This window comes from Scyliorhinus torazame, chromosome 11 (genome assembly GCF_047496885.1).
Source record: "Scyliorhinus torazame isolate Kashiwa2021f chromosome 11, sScyTor2.1, whole genome shotgun sequence".
NCBI lineage: Eukaryota > Metazoa > Chordata > Chondrichthyes > Carcharhiniformes > Scyliorhinidae > Scyliorhinus > Scyliorhinus torazame.
This window is the reverse complement of record NC_092717.1, coordinates 135,163,224-135,184,098: the sequence shown is the minus strand read 5'-3', so window position 1 is coordinate 135,184,098 and position 20,875 is coordinate 135,163,224. Positions and strand designations below refer to the sequence as shown.

The window sequence follows — 20,875 nt, the reverse complement described above, 5'->3', positions numbered from 1 at the left end:
TTACGTAGCTCCGCCCTGAAGGCGGAGTATAAGAGATGGTGCCGTCCCAGCAGCCTTCACTTTCTGTATCGAAGCTGCTGGGGAAAAGGTTCTAGTAGATTAAAGCCTTCAGTTATGAAATCACTTCGTCTTGAGTGTAATTGATCGCGCATCAATTTAATCTACTGGACTTAAGCTGGAAGGATGGATCTCCGAATCAAACCGGAGTGCCTTCAACTCAGCCCCCACGCGGAGAACTCAGCTGCAATTTATAAACACTGGCTGGCGTGCTTTAAAGGCTACCTCGAGACGGCCGGGGGCACCCCAACAGAAGGACAGAAAATGCATCTCCTGCGCTCAAGGGTCAGCCCTGGGATCTACCCCCTTATCGAGGAGGCAGCGAACTATGATGCCGCGATCGAACTGCTAGAAGGACATTATATCCGTTCTGTAAATCAGGCCTACGCACGTCACCTGCTTGCGACTAGACGGCAAAGCCCCGAAGAATCGTTGGAAGATTTCTACAGGGCGCTACTGGTGCTGGGCCGAAACTGTGGCTGCCCGCAAGTTTCGGGGAACGAGCACACGGAACTTTGAATCAGGGATGCTTTTGTAGCAGATATGAGCTCCCCAGATATCCGCCGAAGACTCCTAGAAAGGGACACTCTCGGACTTAGAGAGGCACGGGCCCTGGCAGGGTCCATGGACGTTGCCTACAAAAACACGCAGTCCTATGCGACGACCATGCGGCGGCACCCTGGGCTGCGTGGCACCCCGCAGCGGCAGCCCCACAGACCTTCCCCCTGACCCCGCAGGCCTGCACTATGAGACGGCCTGCTAATGCCGCCGGGCTTCGCTGTTTCTTCTGCGGGCAGCCAAATCATCCCCTCCCGCGCTGCCCAGCCCACACCGCCACCTGCAAAGGGTGCGGCAAGAAGGGCCACTTTGTGGGGGTCTGCCAGGCCCGCGCCGTGGCCGCGGTCTCCAGCAACTATGGACCGCCGCGGCAACCCCCCCTTCAGGCCCCGACCGGCCAGCGTTCACTGCCACCCCCCTATCCTAGGGCCACGTGCGACCCATGGGCGTGACCATCTTGCCCCCCGGACACCACGCTGGATGGGTGGGCGCTGCCATTTTGTCCATCCCCGCCGCCATCTTGTTCATCCCCGGACACCATGTGCGATCCATGGGTGACGCCATCTTGGATGGGGCCCCAGGCCCCCAGCACGGCCGACTACACGAGGCCCGATCAGAACTCGCAATTGCTTCATCTGGCCTCGGTGACCCTGGACCAAAGACGACCCCGGACACTCGCAACAGCTACAATGATGGTCTTCATCAACCGCCACGAGACGTCTTGCCTGATTGACTCTGGGAGCACGGAAAACTTTGTTCACCCCGACACGGTAAGACGCTGTTCACTTGTAACCCACCCTGTAAATCAAAGGATCTCCCTGGCCTCCGGGTCACACTCGGGGGGGATACAGGGGTTCTGCCTAGCGAACCTCACTGTCCAAGGCAGGAAATTCGACAATTTCCGCCTGTATGTCCTGCCGCACCTCTGCGCGGCTACCCTCCTGGGGCTGGACTTCCAATGCCATTTGCAAAGCCTGACCTTTAAATTCGGCGGCCCTATACCTCCCCTTACTGTCTGCGGCCTCGCGACCCTTAAGGTCGACCCGCCTTCCTGTGGTGTTGGGTGCTCTGAGGTACAGACGAACCAACACGGTTGCGATTGGTACAACGCAGTTCTATTCCAACTAGTTATTTACACATCTGACTTGGTACTCAGCACGTGGTGAAAGTGTGAGTGTCTTGTTAATGAGGTCCTGGCCTGGTCCTGGCTCCAGATGGACCGGCCAGCAGGTGTCGTGTTTCTTGTCTTACACTGTGTCTGCTCTTGTCTGTGATTGGCTGTCGTGTTATGTGTGCTAATTGGTCTGTTGGTCTGTCTATCATGATGTGTGTGTTGTGATGTGTGTTTGAATATCATGACATCCCCCTTTTTTACAAGATTATGTGCCTACGTGGTTATAAATATAAATGTGGTCCTGAGTGCAGCAAAAGGTGTGTGTGCGTGATATTTACAGCATGTACATTTGGCATAACTATATACAAGGGGTGATGTCAGGTGTGACATGCTAACAAGGTTGTACCATAACAAAAGAAGAAGAACGTTGAAATTTGGACCGATCAAACGAGGCCTGGAACGATAAAACAGTGACATGTTACAATACAGTAGTTGCTAAAATTTGACGTGTGAACAGTCTCATAAGTCCAGTCTAGTAGGTGGGCGACGAATTCGGGTTGACCGCCTCAGGGGTGGGTCGGGAACCACCGGCTGAGGTGCGAGCCTGGCCACGGGTGGCGACAGAAGGAGCATGGTATATAGCAGCTCCACAAAGTCGCTATCAGGAACCAGTGGAGGACACGGCGTCGGTGTATGGTTCCGTTGCGAGCATGGAAGTAAGCGAAGGGCTCGGCAATTGCGCCTACGCACGGATCCATCCGGCATGCGTACCAGGAACAAGCGGGGAGCCACGCGTCGGAGAACTTCAGCAGGTGCTGACCAGCCACCGTCTGGTAGGAGAATGCGGACGTCGTCTCCAGGGGCCAGGGAGGGAAGATCAGTTGCCCTTGTGTCGTACGATCTCTTCTGGCGATCGCGCTGCAGTTGCATCCTATGCAGTACCGCAGCATGGTCTATTGTTGGTGCCAGGATGGAAGGCACAGTGGTTCTGAGGGCGCGACCCATCAGCAGCTGTGCTGGCGAGAGACCCATGGCTATTGGGGCCGAGCGATAGGCCAGCAGGGCGAGGTAGAAGTCCGAACCGGCAGCAGCAGCCTTGCAGAGGAGCCGCTTGGCAATGTGAACGCCCTTCTCCGCCTTTCCATTGGACTGGGGATGCAGAGGGCTGGACGTCACGTGTGTGAAGCCATAAGAGGCCCCAAAGGACCACCATTCATGGCTGGCAAAACAGGGCCCATTGTCCGACATGACAGTCATCGGAATGCCGTGGCGAGCAAAGGTGTCTTTGCAGGCCCTGATGACAGCAGACGACGTCAGATCGTGCAGGCGTATGACTTCTGGGTAATTGGAGAAGTAGTCCACTATGATAACATAGTCCATGCCAAGCGCGTGAAATAGGTCGACACCCACCTTCGCCCAGGGGGACGTCACCAGCTATTGGGGCAGAAGTGTCTCAGGAGGTTGCGCCGGCTGAAACCTTTGGCAGGTTGTACAGTTGATCACCATGTTGGCATTATCGTCACTGATGCCCGGCCAGTATACCGCCTCTCGGGCCCTCCGTCTACACTTCTCGACCACCAAGTGGCCTTCATGTATTTGATCGAGAACCAGCTGGCGCATGCTGTGCGGAATCACAATCCGGTCCAGCTTCAGAAGGATCCCATCAATGATGGCTAGGTCGTCTCGTACATTATAGAACTGCGGGCACTGCCCTTTGAGCCATCCTCCCATCATGTGGCGCATCACTCGCTGTAAAAGGGGGTCGGCCGCTGTCTCTCGGCAGATGCGGGCCAGACTGGAGTCGTCAGCCGGCAGATTTGCCGGTGTCAAGGCCACCTGTGCCTCGACCTGACATACGAACCCCTCCGCATCTGGCGGCGTGCTCACTGCTCTGGATAGGGCATCCGCCACGATGAGGTCCTTCCCTGGAGTGTAGACCAGTTGGAAGTCGTACCTCCTGAGTTTAAGTAAGATGCGCTGGAGGCGAGAGGTCATCTCGTTCAGGTCCTTGTTTATTATGCTGACCAGGGGGCGGTGGTCAGTTTCGACCGTGAACCGTGGAAGACCATAGACGTAATCGTGGAACTTGTCTAAATCGGTTAGCAAGCCCAGGCATTCTTTTTCGATTTGCGCGTAGCGCTGCTCTGTGGGGGTCATGGCCCGCGATGCATAGGCAACCGGGGCCCATGACGGCCGGCAAGATACCATTTCCCTTCGGGACCAGGCGCCCGCCGGAACCCCACCCACCCCCGAACCATTGCCCCCACCCCCACCCCCCTACAGCACCTCACTGGAGGGTCAGTTCTCCTGCCACTCCTGCCTAGGCCCACCCACCCACCGACGCCCCCTACAGGCGCACCCCCCGTGTCAACCTTTTGCCTCAACAGCGCCGCCTAGGGGTGACGAAGCTGCCAGGGAGGACGAAACCACACTCCCGGAGTCGCAACTACCGGGACCCCCACCAGTATCACCACCGAAGCCCAGGCGCTCCTGAAGGACGACCAGGCCACCCGATCGACTGATTGCTTCGCTGTGACTCTAACTGTGAACTTTGTAAATATCCTCGACACCACGGTACCTCCATACCTGGTCATACCATGTTAAAGGCGACTGTTACCGCTGACCACCACCCCCGCCGGACTCTTTTTTAACAGGGGGTGAATGTGGTAGTACCAGGTATTGCGGTACCTGAGAGGCTGATGACCACTGGTTAGACCCAGGAGTCTACCATTGGCTGTATTACATAGCTCCGCCCTGAAGGAGGAGTATAAGAGATGGTGCCGTCCAGTAGCCTTCACTTTCTGTATCAAAGCTTCTGGGGAACAGGTTCTAGTAGATTAAAGCCTTCAGTTATGAAATCACTTCAACTTGAGTGTAATTGATTGCGCATCAAGGTTAAGACTTGTGAGTTTGGGGGCAAATATATTACCATGGATTGAAGATTAGTTAATGGACAGAAAACAGACTGAGAATAAATGGGTGGGGTAACACAATGGTCAACAGTTGGGCCTCAACTATTTACAATCTATATTGAGATTGAAGGGCGGGATTCTCTGCAATCGGCGCAAGGTCCGCCGACCGGCGCCAAAAACGGCGCAAATCAGTCTGGCATTGCGCCGCCCCAAAGGTACGGAATTCTCCGCATCTTGAGGGGCCGAGCCCTCACCTTGAGGGGCTAGGCCCGCGCCGGAGTGATTTCCGCCCGCCAGCTGGCGCGGAAATTACTTTGCCGTGCGATGCATGCGCGGGATGTGTCAGCGGCCGCTCACGGCATCCCCGCGCATGCGCAGTGGAGGGGGTCTCTTCTGCCTCCGCCATAGTGAAGACCATGGCGAAGGCGGATGGAAAAGAGTGCCCCTACGGCACAGGCTCGCCCGTGGATCGGTGGGCCCCAATCGCGGGCCAGGCCACCGTGGGGGCACCCCCTGGGGCCAGATCGCCCCGTGCCCCCCCCCAGGACCCCGGAGCCCGCCCATGCTGCCTTGGCTCGCCGTTCGAAAGGTGGTTCAATCCACGCCGGCTGGCGTGGGCTGACAGTGGTGGGACTTCGGCCCATCGCGGACCGGAGAATCCCCGGAGTTTGGCCCGTCGAACGGCGCGATTTCCGCCGACCGGCGCGGCGCGATTCCCGCCCCCTCCGAATCTCTGGTGGCGGAGAATTCGGGACACGGTGGGGGCGGGATTCGCGCCAGCCCCCGGCAATTCTCCGCCCCAGATTAGGGAACGGAGTGTAACATATCTGACATTGGTGATCATATAACGTTGGGTGGGAATGTAAATGGTGTAGATGGTATATGGGGGCTGCAATGGGAGGACAGGTCAGGAGAGTGGACAAGAGCATTGCAAATGGAATACAATGGAAGTAAGAGTGAATATATCCACTTTGGTAGGAAAAACAAAGAAAGAAATGGCCTGGCTTCTTCTCCGCCTGCTGCCAAAGGGGACACAAGTGACAGGGCGGAATACGCAGCAGGCCGCCTCCACATCGAATGTACCACCTGCGGAACGACACAGAAGGAGCATTAGGACATGTAAGATTAGAAAGTTAGAAAGTTGGCTGGGGTGAAGCACTCAGAGTAGCGTTAGGGTCCAGGGCACATTACCTGTCTATATCACAATGGGCATTTTTCCCCGACCTTCCGAACTGCCTCTGTCCTCTATCTGAAGTGTGTGAGGAATGGGTTAGGCTGGGTACGGAGGGTGTCCCGAGTAAAGGGGGGGGGGGGGATGTGGGAGGATGGGGATGTGGAGTGCGGGTGCTGGAGGAAGACATGGGGCAGAGCCTCCAAGCGGTAGGAGAATCCCCCCCAGGGTCGCCTTTGGAGACGGCATGAGATGGTGCCAGATATCTGGGGCACCATGTGGTAGGGTCTACCCAATGAGTGACCAACCACCACGCACCACCCCAATAACCAATCCCCCACCCCCACCCCACTCCCCATACTTCATCCCGATCCCCACCCCCGCCTCCCCAAAGGGTTGATGGGCCCATGGGATGGAATGGCCACCACACATGCAAGGATCACCCGGGTAGAGAGTGGCTCATGCTACCAAGGGCAGGAGTCAGATTTTGTCAAACGATGCGAAGCAACAGAGCTCATCGTACTGCGGGTCATTATCATCCTCCATCCCATGGGCCAGACCCGCTGATACTGCCAATCCAGGTCAAACACCCAATGGTGCAGCTGGTGGGAAGCTCGGAGGAGAGTGCAGGTGCTGAGGTGCGGGGGGGGGGGGGGGGGGGGATGGAGTTCCGGAATGGGAGACAAGGGTGGGGGTGGGTATGAGGGAGTGGGACAGGATGCTTGAGCAGCTGGTGGCTAGACTACCCAGTCGGTGCAGCTGGAGGTGATTTGGATGTCCCATACGCAGCATTCCTGATGCACACATGATATGCCTGCCTGGGCCCCATGCCCTGCCATCTTTGGCCTCCTCCACATGCTCCTCACCGGACGAGGCCTGCCTTCACCCTCCTCCTCCTTCGCTCTGTAGCATGGTGCTGTGGGGGACTCAGCAGGCCAGCACAATGTGGGAGACCCTCCTAGGGCTGTATTGGAGGGCCCCACCAGAGCAGTCCAGGCACTGGAACAGCATCTTTAGGATACCGATGCACCACTCGATGACGTCCCTAGTCGCTGGTTGGCCGTCATAACGGGATTTCACGTATGTGTGGGGCCTCCAGACACCCATTATTAGCTACATATGCAGTGGATAAACCCTGTCGCCCAAACGCGAACCCCTCACCCGAGGGAGGGAGTGCCTCGAACGTGTCGTGCACCGACGAGTGCACCAGAACAAATGCATCGTGCAACCTGCCGAGATATCGGGCGCAGATGTGCATTAAATGCAGCTTGTAGTCACACGCGCATGACCACTACACATTCATGGAGTGGAAACCTTTCCAGATTATGAAGGGAACCCCCTCATGGGGGGACACTTGTCCCATTGATCACCCCCTGGACCTGGGGCATACCTACGATGGTGGCCAATCCCACTGCCCGAACAACTGGTGGGCTCAGTCCACACTGAAGTTAATATAGTACGCCGCCCGGGCATTTAGGGGATTTGTGATAGCACGGATGCACCTGTGTATGAACGTTTGTGAGATTCCGAACAGGTCCCCACTCGGCACATGGAAGGACCCTGTGGCATAGACATCGAGGGCGACTGTCACCTTGATGGACACAGGGAGATAGTGTCCTCCCCCATACTCCCGGGGTTCCAGGTGGGCCATGATCCGGCAGAGATGTCACACTGTCTCTCTGCTCAGCCAAAGTCTTCAGTGGCACGCTTGGTCTGACAGGTCCTCAAAAGACAGGTGTTGCTGATATACGTGACGCCTGATGCTGCACCCCCTTCCCATCTCCTCCTCAGCCTGTTGGTCAGCTGGCTCTCCAGCCTCATCAGCTGGCCCCTGATCCTCTGGGACAGGCTTCTGTTCCGTAGGGTCCTCCCTGAGCAGCTTCTGTTCATGCAGCCTGCAAGGGCCGCCCTGGCCAGTCCTGGCTGAACTCAGAAATTCATTGTCCGCAGGGGTGAAGGGCAGACACGTTAGCATGGTGAGAAGTCCTGTGCCCATCCAGGTCCAATGGGCTACACAGTGGCTCAGGATTTCCTGCAGCTCTTGTCCCTGCATGTCAATCCCCCGCACCTCCCCATCCCACCCCCATCCCCGGCTGTTCGCCACAACACTTTGCCTTCCGCACTGCACCGCTGGCCCCATCGGTGCCAGGCATCGGGGAGCCTCTAACCCCACAACCCATCCCTGCCAGCAGGGGTCCCAGTGGCTGGCTCTAGCCATGCCAGCAATACACTCTGTGGTCCTTGTCCTGCGCCGTCCTGTGGGGTCTGCTATGGTTTTTGTCCTTAGCTGGGCATGTTTGATACCAGCAGGGCGGCACCAGGTTGTGGGGTGGAAGGGGGTCACGGTGTGCCACTGACCAGCTCCATGCTTAGTGGCATGCATGTGGGCAGGGCCCACAGATGTGTTAGCCAAGGGCGGGGGGGGGTGCACCTGTTGGGGCTGTAGCTGCTTTGTGCTGAGAGTCCTGGGTGTAACACAAAGGTTCTGACAACCTGTCTGGAGGTAGGATGGATGGGAGCAGGGGCGCAGTGGACAGGCAGGGCTTGGAGATACCTGATGGTCCTATGGAATGAGCTAGTTGATAGTGTGACTGGTGAGGTCTCTGTTCTGAGAGAGATAGGGTGCCAGAGAGGGTGCCAAAGGTCATGGTGCATGTGTCGTTTGATTGGGGTGATCTCTGCTTTTTCTTTGCTTCCCCTGCAGGGGGACTGCGCTTCTGATGAGTGCACTGAGGAATGGTAGCACCTGGTGTGCCACTGATTTAGCTTGGCCACACCCATCCCATTGATGGGTCAGTGGGGTCTGTGGGTTTCCAGATGGGTGGATTGGTTAGCTCCCAAATGACCAGTGGCTCTGTGAACATTTACAGGACACAGTGAGCAGTCAGCATAGTGAGCAGCCAAGAGCATGTAACTTGTACCAAATGGGTGCATTAAAAACAAATGCCGCAGCAATGGCTGCCTGAGCCAGGTCATCCCTGACCAATCCCCCCCAGCCCTGACAGCCACCCCGATACAATATTTAACAGTTTTTTAAACGTTGCTTATCTTCTTTCTCCCCGTGGCTCCCAGTCCCCATAAATCGCGCCCGCGTGACTTCCATCTGAGAGTGTTGGAGCATCGCAGAGGCCCAGTGCATAGTATGTCAAACATGCAAAATGCATTTAAATTAATGCAACTACCTGCCTCATTATTGCAATCAGGTAGGGACCAGAGCATGGTGCCCAAATTGGCGTCAGGCACAGACCCCAATTTTGGGTGGAGGCCCAATTCTCGACCCGATTGCGGTTCACGTTTGCAGCGTCGCGAGGCGGAGAATTTAGCCCATGATGCCATTGAAACATATGAAAACCTTATGGGGATTAACAGAGCAGTTGCTGAAAAAATGTTTCCCTTGGCTGGAAACTAAGACAGGGTCCCAGAGTCAGAATAATGGGTTGATCCATTATGACTGTGATGAAGAGAAATATCTTCACTCAAGGAGTTGTGAATCTTAGGAATTCTTTATCCCCAGAAGAGTTGTGAATGCTCCGTGGTTAAGTATATTCAAGACAGAGGCTGATAGATTTTTGGAAACCAAGAGAATTAAGAGATACAGTGAGGGAAGATGGAGTTGAGGTGGAAGATCTTACTGAATGGTGGAGCATGCTCAAGGGACAAAAAGACCTACTCCAGCTTATCATGTCATTATGTCCTTATATAATCCCCATACCTATATACCTCTAGCATCTGATCAACCCCCACCTTCCCTGTGATCTGGCCAATCACTTCCACCCACAAAATTTGACCCCTTCCTTCAACCCCTCCCCAGCTGTTATCTGGAACCGCCAACAGTGCCCCTAGGAATCCTGTATTTTCAGGTTTCCTGGTTGCTAAACTCCCTAAAATCACACCCTTTCTGTCCACTTGCTATTACCAGGACTCTATTCAAGTCGGCATAAAAATGACTGAATGTCCTACGTGGTTCAACCTTATGAGAAACAGACATGATGGGCGAAATTCTCCTACCCGCCCCGCCACATTTCTGCGCCGACCGGCCGGCGGGAGTCTCCGTAACACCGGCCGGTCAATGGGGTTTCCCATTGTGGGGCACCCCCACGCCATCGGGAAACCCCCGGGCGCCGGCAGAACGGAGACTCCCGCCGGCGGAGAATGACGCCCGATATTCCTGACCATGTTTTACTATTTAAGGGAATCATTTGTTGGTCTCAGACAGGGTCTTGCTTTTCCCGATAAATTACATACTAGAAATAGAAATGACACATACAATGGGTAAAGATCCAGCATTCCGCTCAGGATAGAAACTGGGCAGAAATGAAGGGAAAATTTTAACTAATGCGTTAGTTGTGAAATGTATCAATATAGCAGAGTTAAAACAGAATGTGTAATAAAGAGACCTATCAATTCGCTCTATGGCATTTAATTAGAGCTTTATGGAAGAAAATGGCCTGTATTTTGTGGTCAGCACAGAGGCAAGGGCAGGCACTGCTAGCAAATCTGTAAGTCTGGATGAGAGAATTAGTGACCTCGCTGGTGAAAATGTCACCTCTACCACCATGCAGTGTGGCTATAACTGATTGCAACATTCTTCATTGGACGATCAAAGAGTTGAGTTGGAGTGATGTCAGCAACTTATCAAGGCAGCCAATCCCATTAAAGGATTTTCACAGGCATCTAAGCAGGAAACAAAAACCAAGAAAATAAAATCACTTCTAAATATCTTTACATATATCTACTTAAATATTGAGACGTACTTATGTGTGAATGTAGAAGCTAAAAAAATTCAGATTTTATTTTTACAAACAAGGCAATGGCGTCACCCAAACACCTGTATAACACTCACTAGCATAATTTTCTTTCTCCTGCAGGACATGGTGGTACACAACTGGAGGTGGCATCTCCTAAACACCATGGAGCACACCTCGTTGGCCACTATTGGGATGGCAGTTGCTGAGGTTGTGGCTAGTGGTGGGGCTGAAACCATTGAAGGTGCTCGTACCTAATCCTCCTTAGAATCGTAGAATATCTACAGTGCAGAAGGAGGCCATTCAGCTCATCAAGTCTGCACCGGCCCTTGGAAAGAGCGCCCTGCTTAAGCCCATGCCTCCAACCTATCTCCGTAACCTAGTAACCCTGCCTAACCATTTGGACAATAAGGGAAGGGGTATTTTAGTATGGCCAATCCACCAAACCTGGACATCTTTGGACTGTGGGATGATACCGGAGCACCTGGAGGAGATCCACGCAGACACTGGGAGAACATGCAAACTCCATACAGACAGTCACCTGAGGCTGGAATTGAACCTGGGTCCCTGGAGCTGTGAGGCAGCAGTGCTAACCACTGTGCCATCGTGCTGCCCAAACATATTGGCCGCGATTCTCTGGTCGGCGCCTGCGCCAAAACGGGAGTACTTTACTCCGGCGCCGGCACCGGTACCGGTTCCGAGGCCCAGTTCTCTGGTCCTGGGGGTCCAGCACTGCGCTGGAGCGGTGCATTGCCGCTCCAGCTGCTGGTCCCGGCATCGACCCGGCACTGCGGGGTCCGTGCATGCTCAGTTGGGTCGGCGCCAACTAGCGCATGCGCATTGGCCGTCATCCCCGCGCCAGCCCTGACGCCAAATGCGCAGGGATCCAGGAGTGGGTGCGGAAGAAAAGTGGTCCGCAGCCAAAGGGGCCGGCCCACTGATCGGTGGCCAGGCCACTACGGAGGCCCTCCCCGGGGTTGGACCCCCCTTCCCCCCCACAGGCCGCCCCCGGACCCTGCAACCCCGAGGTCGCACTGGCCCAGAGCATGTTAGAATGGTGCCGGGGGGACTCGGAATTTTTCGATTGCGGCGATTCTCCATGCGGCCCGGCGCCATGCCCGCCCACTCGTTTTTTCACGGGCGTGCGAATGGCGTCCTGGTGGTGTGGCACGTTGCGTGCGGCATCCCGCCGATTCTCCGGCCCGGTGGGGAGGTCGGAGAATCGCGCCAATGAAATCTGGCAATCTCTTCGATTTACAAGAGGTAAACGGTGTAAGCATGCAGATCTTTCCTCCTCCTCCCCCCACATGCTAACTGCAACCATAACGTTGTGCCTATTTCCTTACAGATACCCAAGAGTTGCACCTGACCAGAGGGTGGAGGAACAACAAGGAAGAGTGATGATGAAGGTACAGCACATCACTTGATTTCACACCCAGTGCCATCAGATTAGTACTGACACTACACCTTTTTCACATAGATTAGAGGCAGGATCTGCATGTGGTAAGACATAAAGCTTGTTTGGGCTACACCAGGACAGGGGGAAATGACAGCTTCCTAGAGGGAAAAGTTGCAAACAGTCACATTGCGGAGAACGGAGGTGAGGACTTCAGGAGAGCAGTTTTCCAACGAATACTGATGAGTATGCACAAAATAAATAATTGGTACATTGGCAGGTTTGACAAAAAACCTGCAGTCACTATCAAGGAGGAGGGAGGAATGCCAAGATCCACTTGGCACATAACATTTACAGGGCTTGGAATCCATCCTTTCTAACATGAAAATGGTGGTCAACTCAATTTGCACACTTGTGGACCCAACCCACAAGGGAGGTGTCTCCTCCCTTCCACACTCTGCTCCTCCTCTTCCTGTTCCTCAGCTACTAGTGGTAAAAGCTGATGAATAGTTTATGCAGAATCTAGTAGACCACCAAGAATCTTGACACCTGCTTTGCTGTCTCCTCTGGGCTCCTCTATAGCAACCCAGTCAATGGAAGGATTGTATCAGTACATCAGTGGTATACTCCATCATATTTGTGGCAGCATGCTTTACAATGGATGCATGCTGTGCAATTGTGTGAGTGTTTTGCACTGGAATCATGAGCCATTTTGTCAGAACATAGCCTTTGTCATCCAATTAAAACCTCATAAGGATGTCAATAATCAAAGCTAATACTTTACATCAATCTGTGTAACTAGGGCCTTGCTGAGGTGATCAATTAGTGAGTCTTTGAGCTCAATCAAACATTCATAAGAAGGCTATCTGGAGGAATGGTATCTGGTCATCTGTTTCTTTTCATACAGTTTCTAGATGCCTCACTATGAAACTTGGCTTGAGGTTCTAATAAGTTATTCTTCCTTTGATCTGTTTTTGTTCAATATCTGGATGTTGATTTGGATATGATTGAGGTGTGAAGTGGGTTATAGTTTCTCTTATTGACTCTGAACGACAGTGCCTGATGGACAGTTTTATAAGGTTGTGAGAGCAGCAGTCCTTCTTCAAAGAAGATTCCAGATGGAGTGTTTTATTTTCATGAACATTTCAAGACATGCCATTGTTTTTATACGACTCATTAGCGATATACATTGTGCATACTGGGTGAGTGGGTTTAGAGGGTAAATGGGAGTATGTGGGAGCATGGGAGATGCGAAGAATGGGGTTGTAGGTGGGGGGCAGGGGATGAAGGAATATGAGAGCTGAGGGCTAGAGAGCCAAACAGCCTTTAATACAGCTGGGGCAAAATCACAGAAAACCAAGGAGAGCCTTCTAATCAGCCTGCCTCAGCACTTGCACGCCTCTGTGATCTCCTCCAAACTACTTCCAGGGTCAGTGTGCCACATTTGATTCTACCTTGCCTCCTTGAAGCAGATATAGTGCGTGCCGGGGCCATTATGGAGATGAATCTGCCTCATTAACAAAAATCTGGCCTAATATCTTTACTGAAACATAGACATCTGACATATTGTTCCGCACTGAGGTTCAGTTATGTGCTCCCTGGGCATCGTGTGCAGGTTTTCTCCTTCTGAAAGAACTCCTCCCCTCCTTCATCTCTCTTTTCTAGCTGTTTTTCCTGCACTGTGTGGCCTCTGCTCAGTCCACCAATTCTGCAGGGAACGTCTACCTGTGCACACATGCTTGAAAGCAATTGGTCTATGCAGAAACCTTGAAGTGAGCAAAAAGTCCTTTAGCATTTGTATCATCATCCTTTGTATGACCCTGCAACTTGAAAGAACTCTTAAAATAAGTAAATACTTGTAAAATTGATACAACATCCAGAAGAAATCAACAAACAACTAACCTGTAAGTCGTTGAAGATCCCTTTAAATGGCACTAGTGGGTGTTCCTTCCTTCTTCGTAATGCATAATCAGCTGCACGAGGACGAGAGGGGGGCATCGGCTGGAGTGTTGAGCCTCAAAATGGCAGCCTTGGCATCAAATCAGTGTTGCATGCTTATTGGCATCGCGATCAACCTTCTTTGGATACTTCTGATAGATGTTAACCATGTACTTGCCAATTGCCTCACCAACATAGCACATGTGTCAGGAGAGACACTATTTTGGTCCCCCAGCCACATGTATAGCACTCAAACAACACATATTACAGAGACCAATTTTGCACCCTTAACTCTCCTGATGAGAAGTTGCCCTTTGCAGCTGCAACATTGAGTGTAATGTAGGTGGCATATTGGGGAATGTACAGAGTTGGGAAATGATGAGTCACTGATTGGAACCCTCAGAGTGAGGGAAAGAAATACAATTTCACACAACTGATTATGGAGCAGCAGCTCAACTTTGAGTAGAACAATTGCCTTTCGATGTACTTAAAATGGAGAGGAGAAATAGTATTATTAAATAGCTGTATTAAAAACAAAGGCCCTGAACCTCCTGGGGGAAGACTGATTTCTGCTAATGGTGTTCAGGAAGCTGGTGTGAAATTTGGTATCCCCATAATCCTACCCAGTTTGCTGTGGCCTGTGATGTATGGCGAGGATATATTAAGTACGTGTGTCTGGGGGACTCTCAAGGGTTTTGATGTAACTTCCATTCAGAGCATTTTCTAATAAATTAAATGAACCCAATGCCTGTTAAAAGCCCCAAAGCTTCCCCAGAGAACTGTACATAATATACCTCAAAGCAGATTAATTTAACTCGCCCTGAGAACACAATCTCTGATAGGAATGAAACCTGTGACTTAGTTTGAAGCAATCTCATCCCTGAGCCACAAGGTTCTGGGTTCAAATCCCATTCTAGAGTTTGAGCCCATTCTAGAGTTCAAGTGTAGTCACAATAGTGATTACACTTCAAAAATACTTAATTGACTGAGATGTCCTGTAGTCAAAAATACAGTGGCCAGAAAGAAATGCAAGTCTTTCTTCCTTTTCTTCATTTATTTCCTGCAGTCCAGTGTATATGGGGAGACCGCAAGCAGGAAGCAGGCCAACTGCAAGCATATTGGAGCAAACATTGCTGAAGTGGACTTAAAGGTGTCAGTCACTTGCCCTGGTTATGCGTATAGCCTCAACTTCAGGATTTGTTACTGGGACTGGGACTTTGGACTAGAAAGGTTGGGAATTAAGCTCTGTCACACTTACACAGATGGTAGAGACTCCCAGGAATTTCAGTGCCAAAGACTTTAAAAGGTACAGAAACATATTATTAATATAAAAGCATTTCTAAAATATTTAGAAAGCATGAAGTTTACTTACAGCTGCTCCAGTGAAACAAGCCCTTTAAATGCTTGCCTGTCAATTGTACGAATGTTGTTCTTGTACAGGTAGCTGAAAATAAATAAGAAATTGAACCAGAGAACACATTTTTCAATGTATGTGCCAGCTCATCTCCCATAGTTAACAACTGAAATTCCATTTATCTGTCTTTTTCCCATTTTCTATAATACATTTTCTCCACAGGTCTTTATAACTAATAATTCTTTCTATTTTCAGCACCCACATTTTGACCTGCAGGAACACTTTCACCCATAGATCGATGTTTATTTCACACTGCTTTGCAATATACAGCAAATCACAATGACGTGTGACAGTTCACTGGTGTGCATTGCAGGAAATCCTCAGCCCTCGTCAGTCATTTGTAGTTCTGCTTTACCAGTCTTATGGTGTGTTTGATAACTTCTTAATAATAATAATGTTTTTACAACTAAAGGGCAATTTAACGTCTTTCAGGACTTGTGGGAAGAAACCAGAGCACCCGGAGAAACTCACACAGACACGGGGAGAACGTGCAGACTCCGCACAGGCAGTGACCCAAGCTGGGATTCGAACCTGGAACTCTGGCGCTGTGAAGCAACAGTGCTAAGTAGAAAACATTGCAAGATATTTCATAGAGGCGTAACTTAAAAATCGACAGGCAAAGAAAGATGCAATAAGATGGGAATCAGAAAGCGAGTCAAATACCTGGAGGGGTCAGACTTGAAGGGTTGGAAGAGGCTACAGAGATAGTGAGGGTAAGATCCATTGAAGGATTTAAACAGGAGTATAATCATTTGAAATTTGAGATTTTGAAAAGCAAATAGCATGTGTAGATCAAGGAGGACAGAATTGATAGGAGAGCAGAGTTTTCCATGAGCTAAAGCTTAAATGTTGTGGAGATGCCGGCGTTGGAGTGTTTGAAGTGTTTAAAACAAACCTGTTGGACTTTAACCTGGTGTTGTAAGACTTCTTATTAAAGCTTACAGTTAGTGGAGGATGGAAGGCCAGTCAGGACAACATCGAACAGTTGAATCTTGAAGTGAAAAATATATAACTGAAGGTTTCATCATCAACTGGGTTGAGGTAGGGTCTGGATAGGCGATGGTACAGAAATGAATGTAGACACACTTCATGATGGAGAATACATGTGGTTGGAAACTCAGTTCAGGGTCAATTAGAGTGAGCTTGGGAACATCCTGGTTGAGAAAGGGGATGGAGTTGGAGATAAGCCCACATGGTTTGCAGCAAGGGTCCAAAGGCAATGGCTCAAATCATCCAAGCGTTTTTGCTAAAGGAAGTTGCTGCTCAAAACGGAATGTCAGCCAGGTAATATGCCAGCACAGCAGTGCTGTAAAGATAGAATTGGGTGTCATTAATGCATATGTGGAAGCGGACTTCATGGGTGGAATCTTGTTCTTTTGCTGGTGGCAAGCTTGGAGGCAAGAAAGGCATGGATTTAGGTGCGATGATGGCATACCTGAACACTGCCTTCTCATCTCCACCTGAATTAAGTTCTGGGTGTGAGGCCCATGGTCAACCTTCCTGCCCTACCATCAATTGAGAACCTTAAGTGACCAATTAAGGACGACTTAAAGGCCTCATCCCAACACCACTGGCATTACAAGCTTCCAGTGGGCCTGTCGCCATATGGCATTCACAAATGCTCCTACCCAGCAGGCAGCTTGTCACCTCCTAAAGGGGTGGGGGGTGGGAATGCCCTTGACTCTCGATCAAAGGCATCACCATTGCCTGATTGAGGGACTGGCATTAAGAAGGAAGGAAGGGTCTCACTGGGAGTCAGCCTCTGACACCTCTCTATACCCCCCCCCCCCCCACCCACCCCACACAGCCTCATCCCTTGAACCACTCCCCCCCCCCCCCTCCCCCACCTACAACATTTAACTTTTGGGGCCACCTGTGATTTTGACACTCCAGGGGGTGTACTTCTGGCAGCAGCCATGGTCTCCCCCGTGGTACTGTTGAGCGCAAGAGCTGCTGTGCTTTGATTAGCCAACTGCTCCCACCAGGCAAGATTTCTGCCCCTGGGGACCTGATTCCAGAGGAAGGCCCACAGTTGGCCTCACATCTGCCTGATTAACATGTGGTTCAGTGGTCCTTCTGTTAAAGAGGCAGCACTGGCAGGCAATACCCGCTAAACAAAATTCCACCCAATATCTATGGATGGTGTTGCCAAGAAGCTGCATTAAAGTGAGATAGATAAGGGGTGAAGAGTGTTGCTCTGTTATAGGATAAGAAAATAAGTCATGTTGAAGATGTTCTGGGCTATGATCAAATGGGCAGGAGTGGAGCCACGTGAGGAAAAGTACCAAGCTGAGAATAGAGCAGAAGCATTGGATGAGGATGAAGAGTTTGATTAGGTTGCTCATATTCAACAGCTGCAGAGAGCTGAAGGAGTACAAGGAATAATGAAGCTCTATCATCGAAACAAAAAATAATGGGGGCGATTCTCCAAAATGGAGACCAAGTGTTCGCGCCATCGTGAACGCGTCGCGTTTCACGACGGTGTGAAACGGGCCCGGGTCCGACCGATTCTGTCTCCCACAGGGGGCCAGCACGGTGCTGGAGCGGTTCATGCTGCTCCAGCCTCCCTTCTCGGCGCCAAACGGGTGCCTTGCCAACCCGCGCATGCGCAGTTGGGCCGCACCAACCTGCGCATGCGTGGGGGACTTCTTCAACGCGTCGGCCCGACTCAACATGGCGCGGTGTTCAGGGGCCGGCCGCGCAACAAAGTAGGCCCGCCGATCAGAGGTCCCCGATCGCGGGCCAGACCCCATTGGAGGCCCCCCCCCCCGGTGAAGGATCGCTTTTCCCCACCCCACAGGCCGTCCACCCGACCCTTGGCACAGAGTTCCCGCCGGCAGCGACCAGGGGTGAATGGTGCCGGGGGGCTCTGTCGTATCCGCGCCGGAGAATCGGCGGCCCCGCCGATTCCCGCGGCCGGCGTTGCGTCAAACGCGCCGCCGCAAATGGCGGCGATTCTCCGCACCTCAGGGAATCGCGCGCCGGCATCGGGGCGGCGTGGCGCGGTTGCAGTGATTCTCCGGCCCGGCACGGGGCTCGGAGAATCGCCCCCAATGTTCTGGAAGTCGTGGAAACCTGACAAAGCAATTCAAATAGAATTGCTAGAGAAATGAGCATGGATTCGAGAGCTGATAGCACATTCAAGGGTTTCGAGATGGTGATGGCCTGGTGATGATATTGGTTTGGAAAGTGCTTAAGGAGAAGAAATCTGTGTCAGCTGATAGTAAGGGAAGATAGGTCATCAGCAATTTAGAGTTAATGGGTTCAATGTTAGCAAAGAAGAGGCTTTCACTGACAAGAGATTTTTTGGAGAGGGCATTGATAAAGATGGAAGGGAATTGGGGGGAGGCAGAGTTGATTAAGGATGATGGTCAGGAGCCATGAAGAATACTTGTTTCATTGGGTAAGGGATATCATATATGGAGAGCAGATAGTCTCTCTCTATCTGATGAAATAAAGCCCATGATATATATTGCTGCTCTTTCATTATTGAGTCAAAAGTCAGGACTTCATTACCAAACACTGCTTTGGGAGAACTACAAGTATTGGAACTATTTAAGCAGATGTATGCAGTTAAAGTTCTGAACAGGTTCTTGGAAGAAGTACTGCAATGTTTGATACAACAAAATAGAAAAGACTGCTGGTGTTGAAAATTAAAGAAAAGAGGGGTACAATAGTTGGAGTAAAAGAGAGAATGTTGTTACATTCAACAGCACTGATCATAAGGAAGGTGGTGGTTGAGTCTGTAAGCCCCTTGCATCGTCAGAAAGAAGCTTGCAATCTCAGTGAATTAATAAGGCAAGTACATTCTCAGATAAACAACAAAGCAGTTAATTGATTCGCACAGATAATGGCCAGGATTTTCTACTCCTGTTCACGTGTGCGAGTTCGACGATGGGATTAGAAAGTATCACAAGAGCTGCGTTTTACGTCGGCGTAAGTGTGTGATGCAATTGTCCCCGCCCCCTGTCAGTGACGGGACATATTTCTCAACATTCAACGTCAGAAACATCATTCTCTTAAATTACAATATCATTATTAGACCCCTACACTGGAATCATCCCCCACTCAGGGGAGGAGAGGCTCATGCCTGGTAATGCTGGGTAGTGTCTCGGCAGTGCCAAGGGGCAATGTATGTGCAGTGCTGGGGGGGTGAACTGGCTTGCTGTCTCTGCACCTTTCAAAATGGCACCCCGATCCTTGGCTGTCTAAGTTGCTGGCAGGCTGGGTGAATCAGAGGCCGCCCTTTAGTGACCCCATGACTTCAAGTATTTTTTTCTAAGTGCTGCATTATTCGGCTGAGAAAGCTGCCACTGCTTTCCGGGCTTGCGATCAGCCTTTGTCATTTTCCAGGAAAACCTTGCCCAAGAAACACTCGTTGAGAGGTGTCTCATGGAATGATGTTCCAGAAGCAAAGTCACTTGGTGACAGTCATGTTAAATTCTTACATCCTATAATATGTGCCAGCACACTGAAGTTTCACGACACAGACTTTTGCTCCTTACATTCATCATTGCACCATTCATTCTATGGATCCTGACTAACTGCAGCTGACAATCCATAGAATTTACAACAGATAACATCGTAGGGATCTAATAATGATATCGTAGGGGTCTAATAATGATATTGTAATTTACTGAATCTAACAATCTCGAAATCGCACCCTCAATGGGCGTGATCCAGTTTGCATATTCAAGTGCGTAGTTAATCTCACTTGAATACATCTGTGCCGGAATTAACCAAAGCGCGGGACCTAATGGCCTTGCCTCGGAGATCCTGACCGGGTGGCATTTAGCACTGGTTTCCACAAAGGAGGACCAAGCATCCCGGCACTTGGGGGTGTTCTTCCAGGTGATTGGGAGCCACTGGGTAGTCGGGCTCTGGGCAGGGTGGTACCCCGGCACTCCCAATGGCACCCAGGCAATGTGGCAGTGCCACCCTGGTAATACCAGAGTGCCCAGGTGAAACTGCCAGTCTGGCAGGGGCACTGTCAGGGTGCTCAGCTGGCAGTGTCCAGGTGCCCAGGTGGCATCTTGCCCATTCTAGGTATTGGGCCTGGGTGTGCCCTGCCCTTATGAGGTGGGGTACAGGGGGCTTGAAGACCCCCTAATTGGTAGGTTGGGGCGTTGAGGGGGTCTGGAGACCATGGTGGGGGGGATTCTAGAGATCGGGCTGCCATTTAAAAAGGGCCGCCCAATATCATTCTGCATTGGCGAGCGGAGCATAAGTGTGGCCTCGGCAGGGTTTTCCAGACTGAGGCACGAAAATGAAGCAGAGTCTTGTTTAATAGCGGGGTCGATCTCAGCGCTGCCTAAAATGGGACTCTTTCTTTCCCATTAAATCACGCCCCAGGTTACTTGCTTGATAGCCTCGAGGCACCAGGCTCAGATACAGTCTACGATAGGCAACATCTTTTATGGTTTGCAGACGAAGTAGGCTTGCTAGATAAATGCTTTGTCACGTTTCCTGTTTGAAGTTCTAACTATTAAACAATGAAAGGAAACATAACTGCCTTAATGAACCATTGAAAAAGCTGGAATGGCCAAGTATGAGGGACACACATAATTCCC

General features: G+C 51.3%; 1 protein-coding gene and 1 long non-coding RNA gene across 5 annotated transcripts in view; one reads left to right on the top strand and one right to left on the bottom strand.

The window, feature by feature from the left end:
• LOC140385541 (peroxidasin homolog) overlaps positions 1–20,875 on the bottom strand; it is a 757,374-nt gene that overhangs the window by 370,677 nt on the left and 365,822 nt on the right. For all 4 annotated transcript variants that reach the window (XM_072467791.1, XM_072467793.1, XM_072467792.1 and 1 more), the window contains exon 4: positions 15,264–15,335. In XM_072467791.1, coding sequence (XP_072323892.1) covers positions 15,264–15,335 — 72 coding nt within the window. The remainder of the gene's footprint in view (positions 1–15,263; positions 15,336–20,875) is intronic.
• LOC140385542 (uncharacterized) overlaps positions 1–20,875 on the top strand; it is a 48,039-nt gene that overhangs the window by 2,825 nt on the left and 24,339 nt on the right. The window contains exon 2 of the long non-coding RNA XR_011933399.1: positions 11,906–11,966. This is a non-coding gene — a long non-coding RNA (uncharacterized lncRNA). The remainder of the gene's footprint in view (positions 1–11,905; positions 11,967–20,875) is intronic.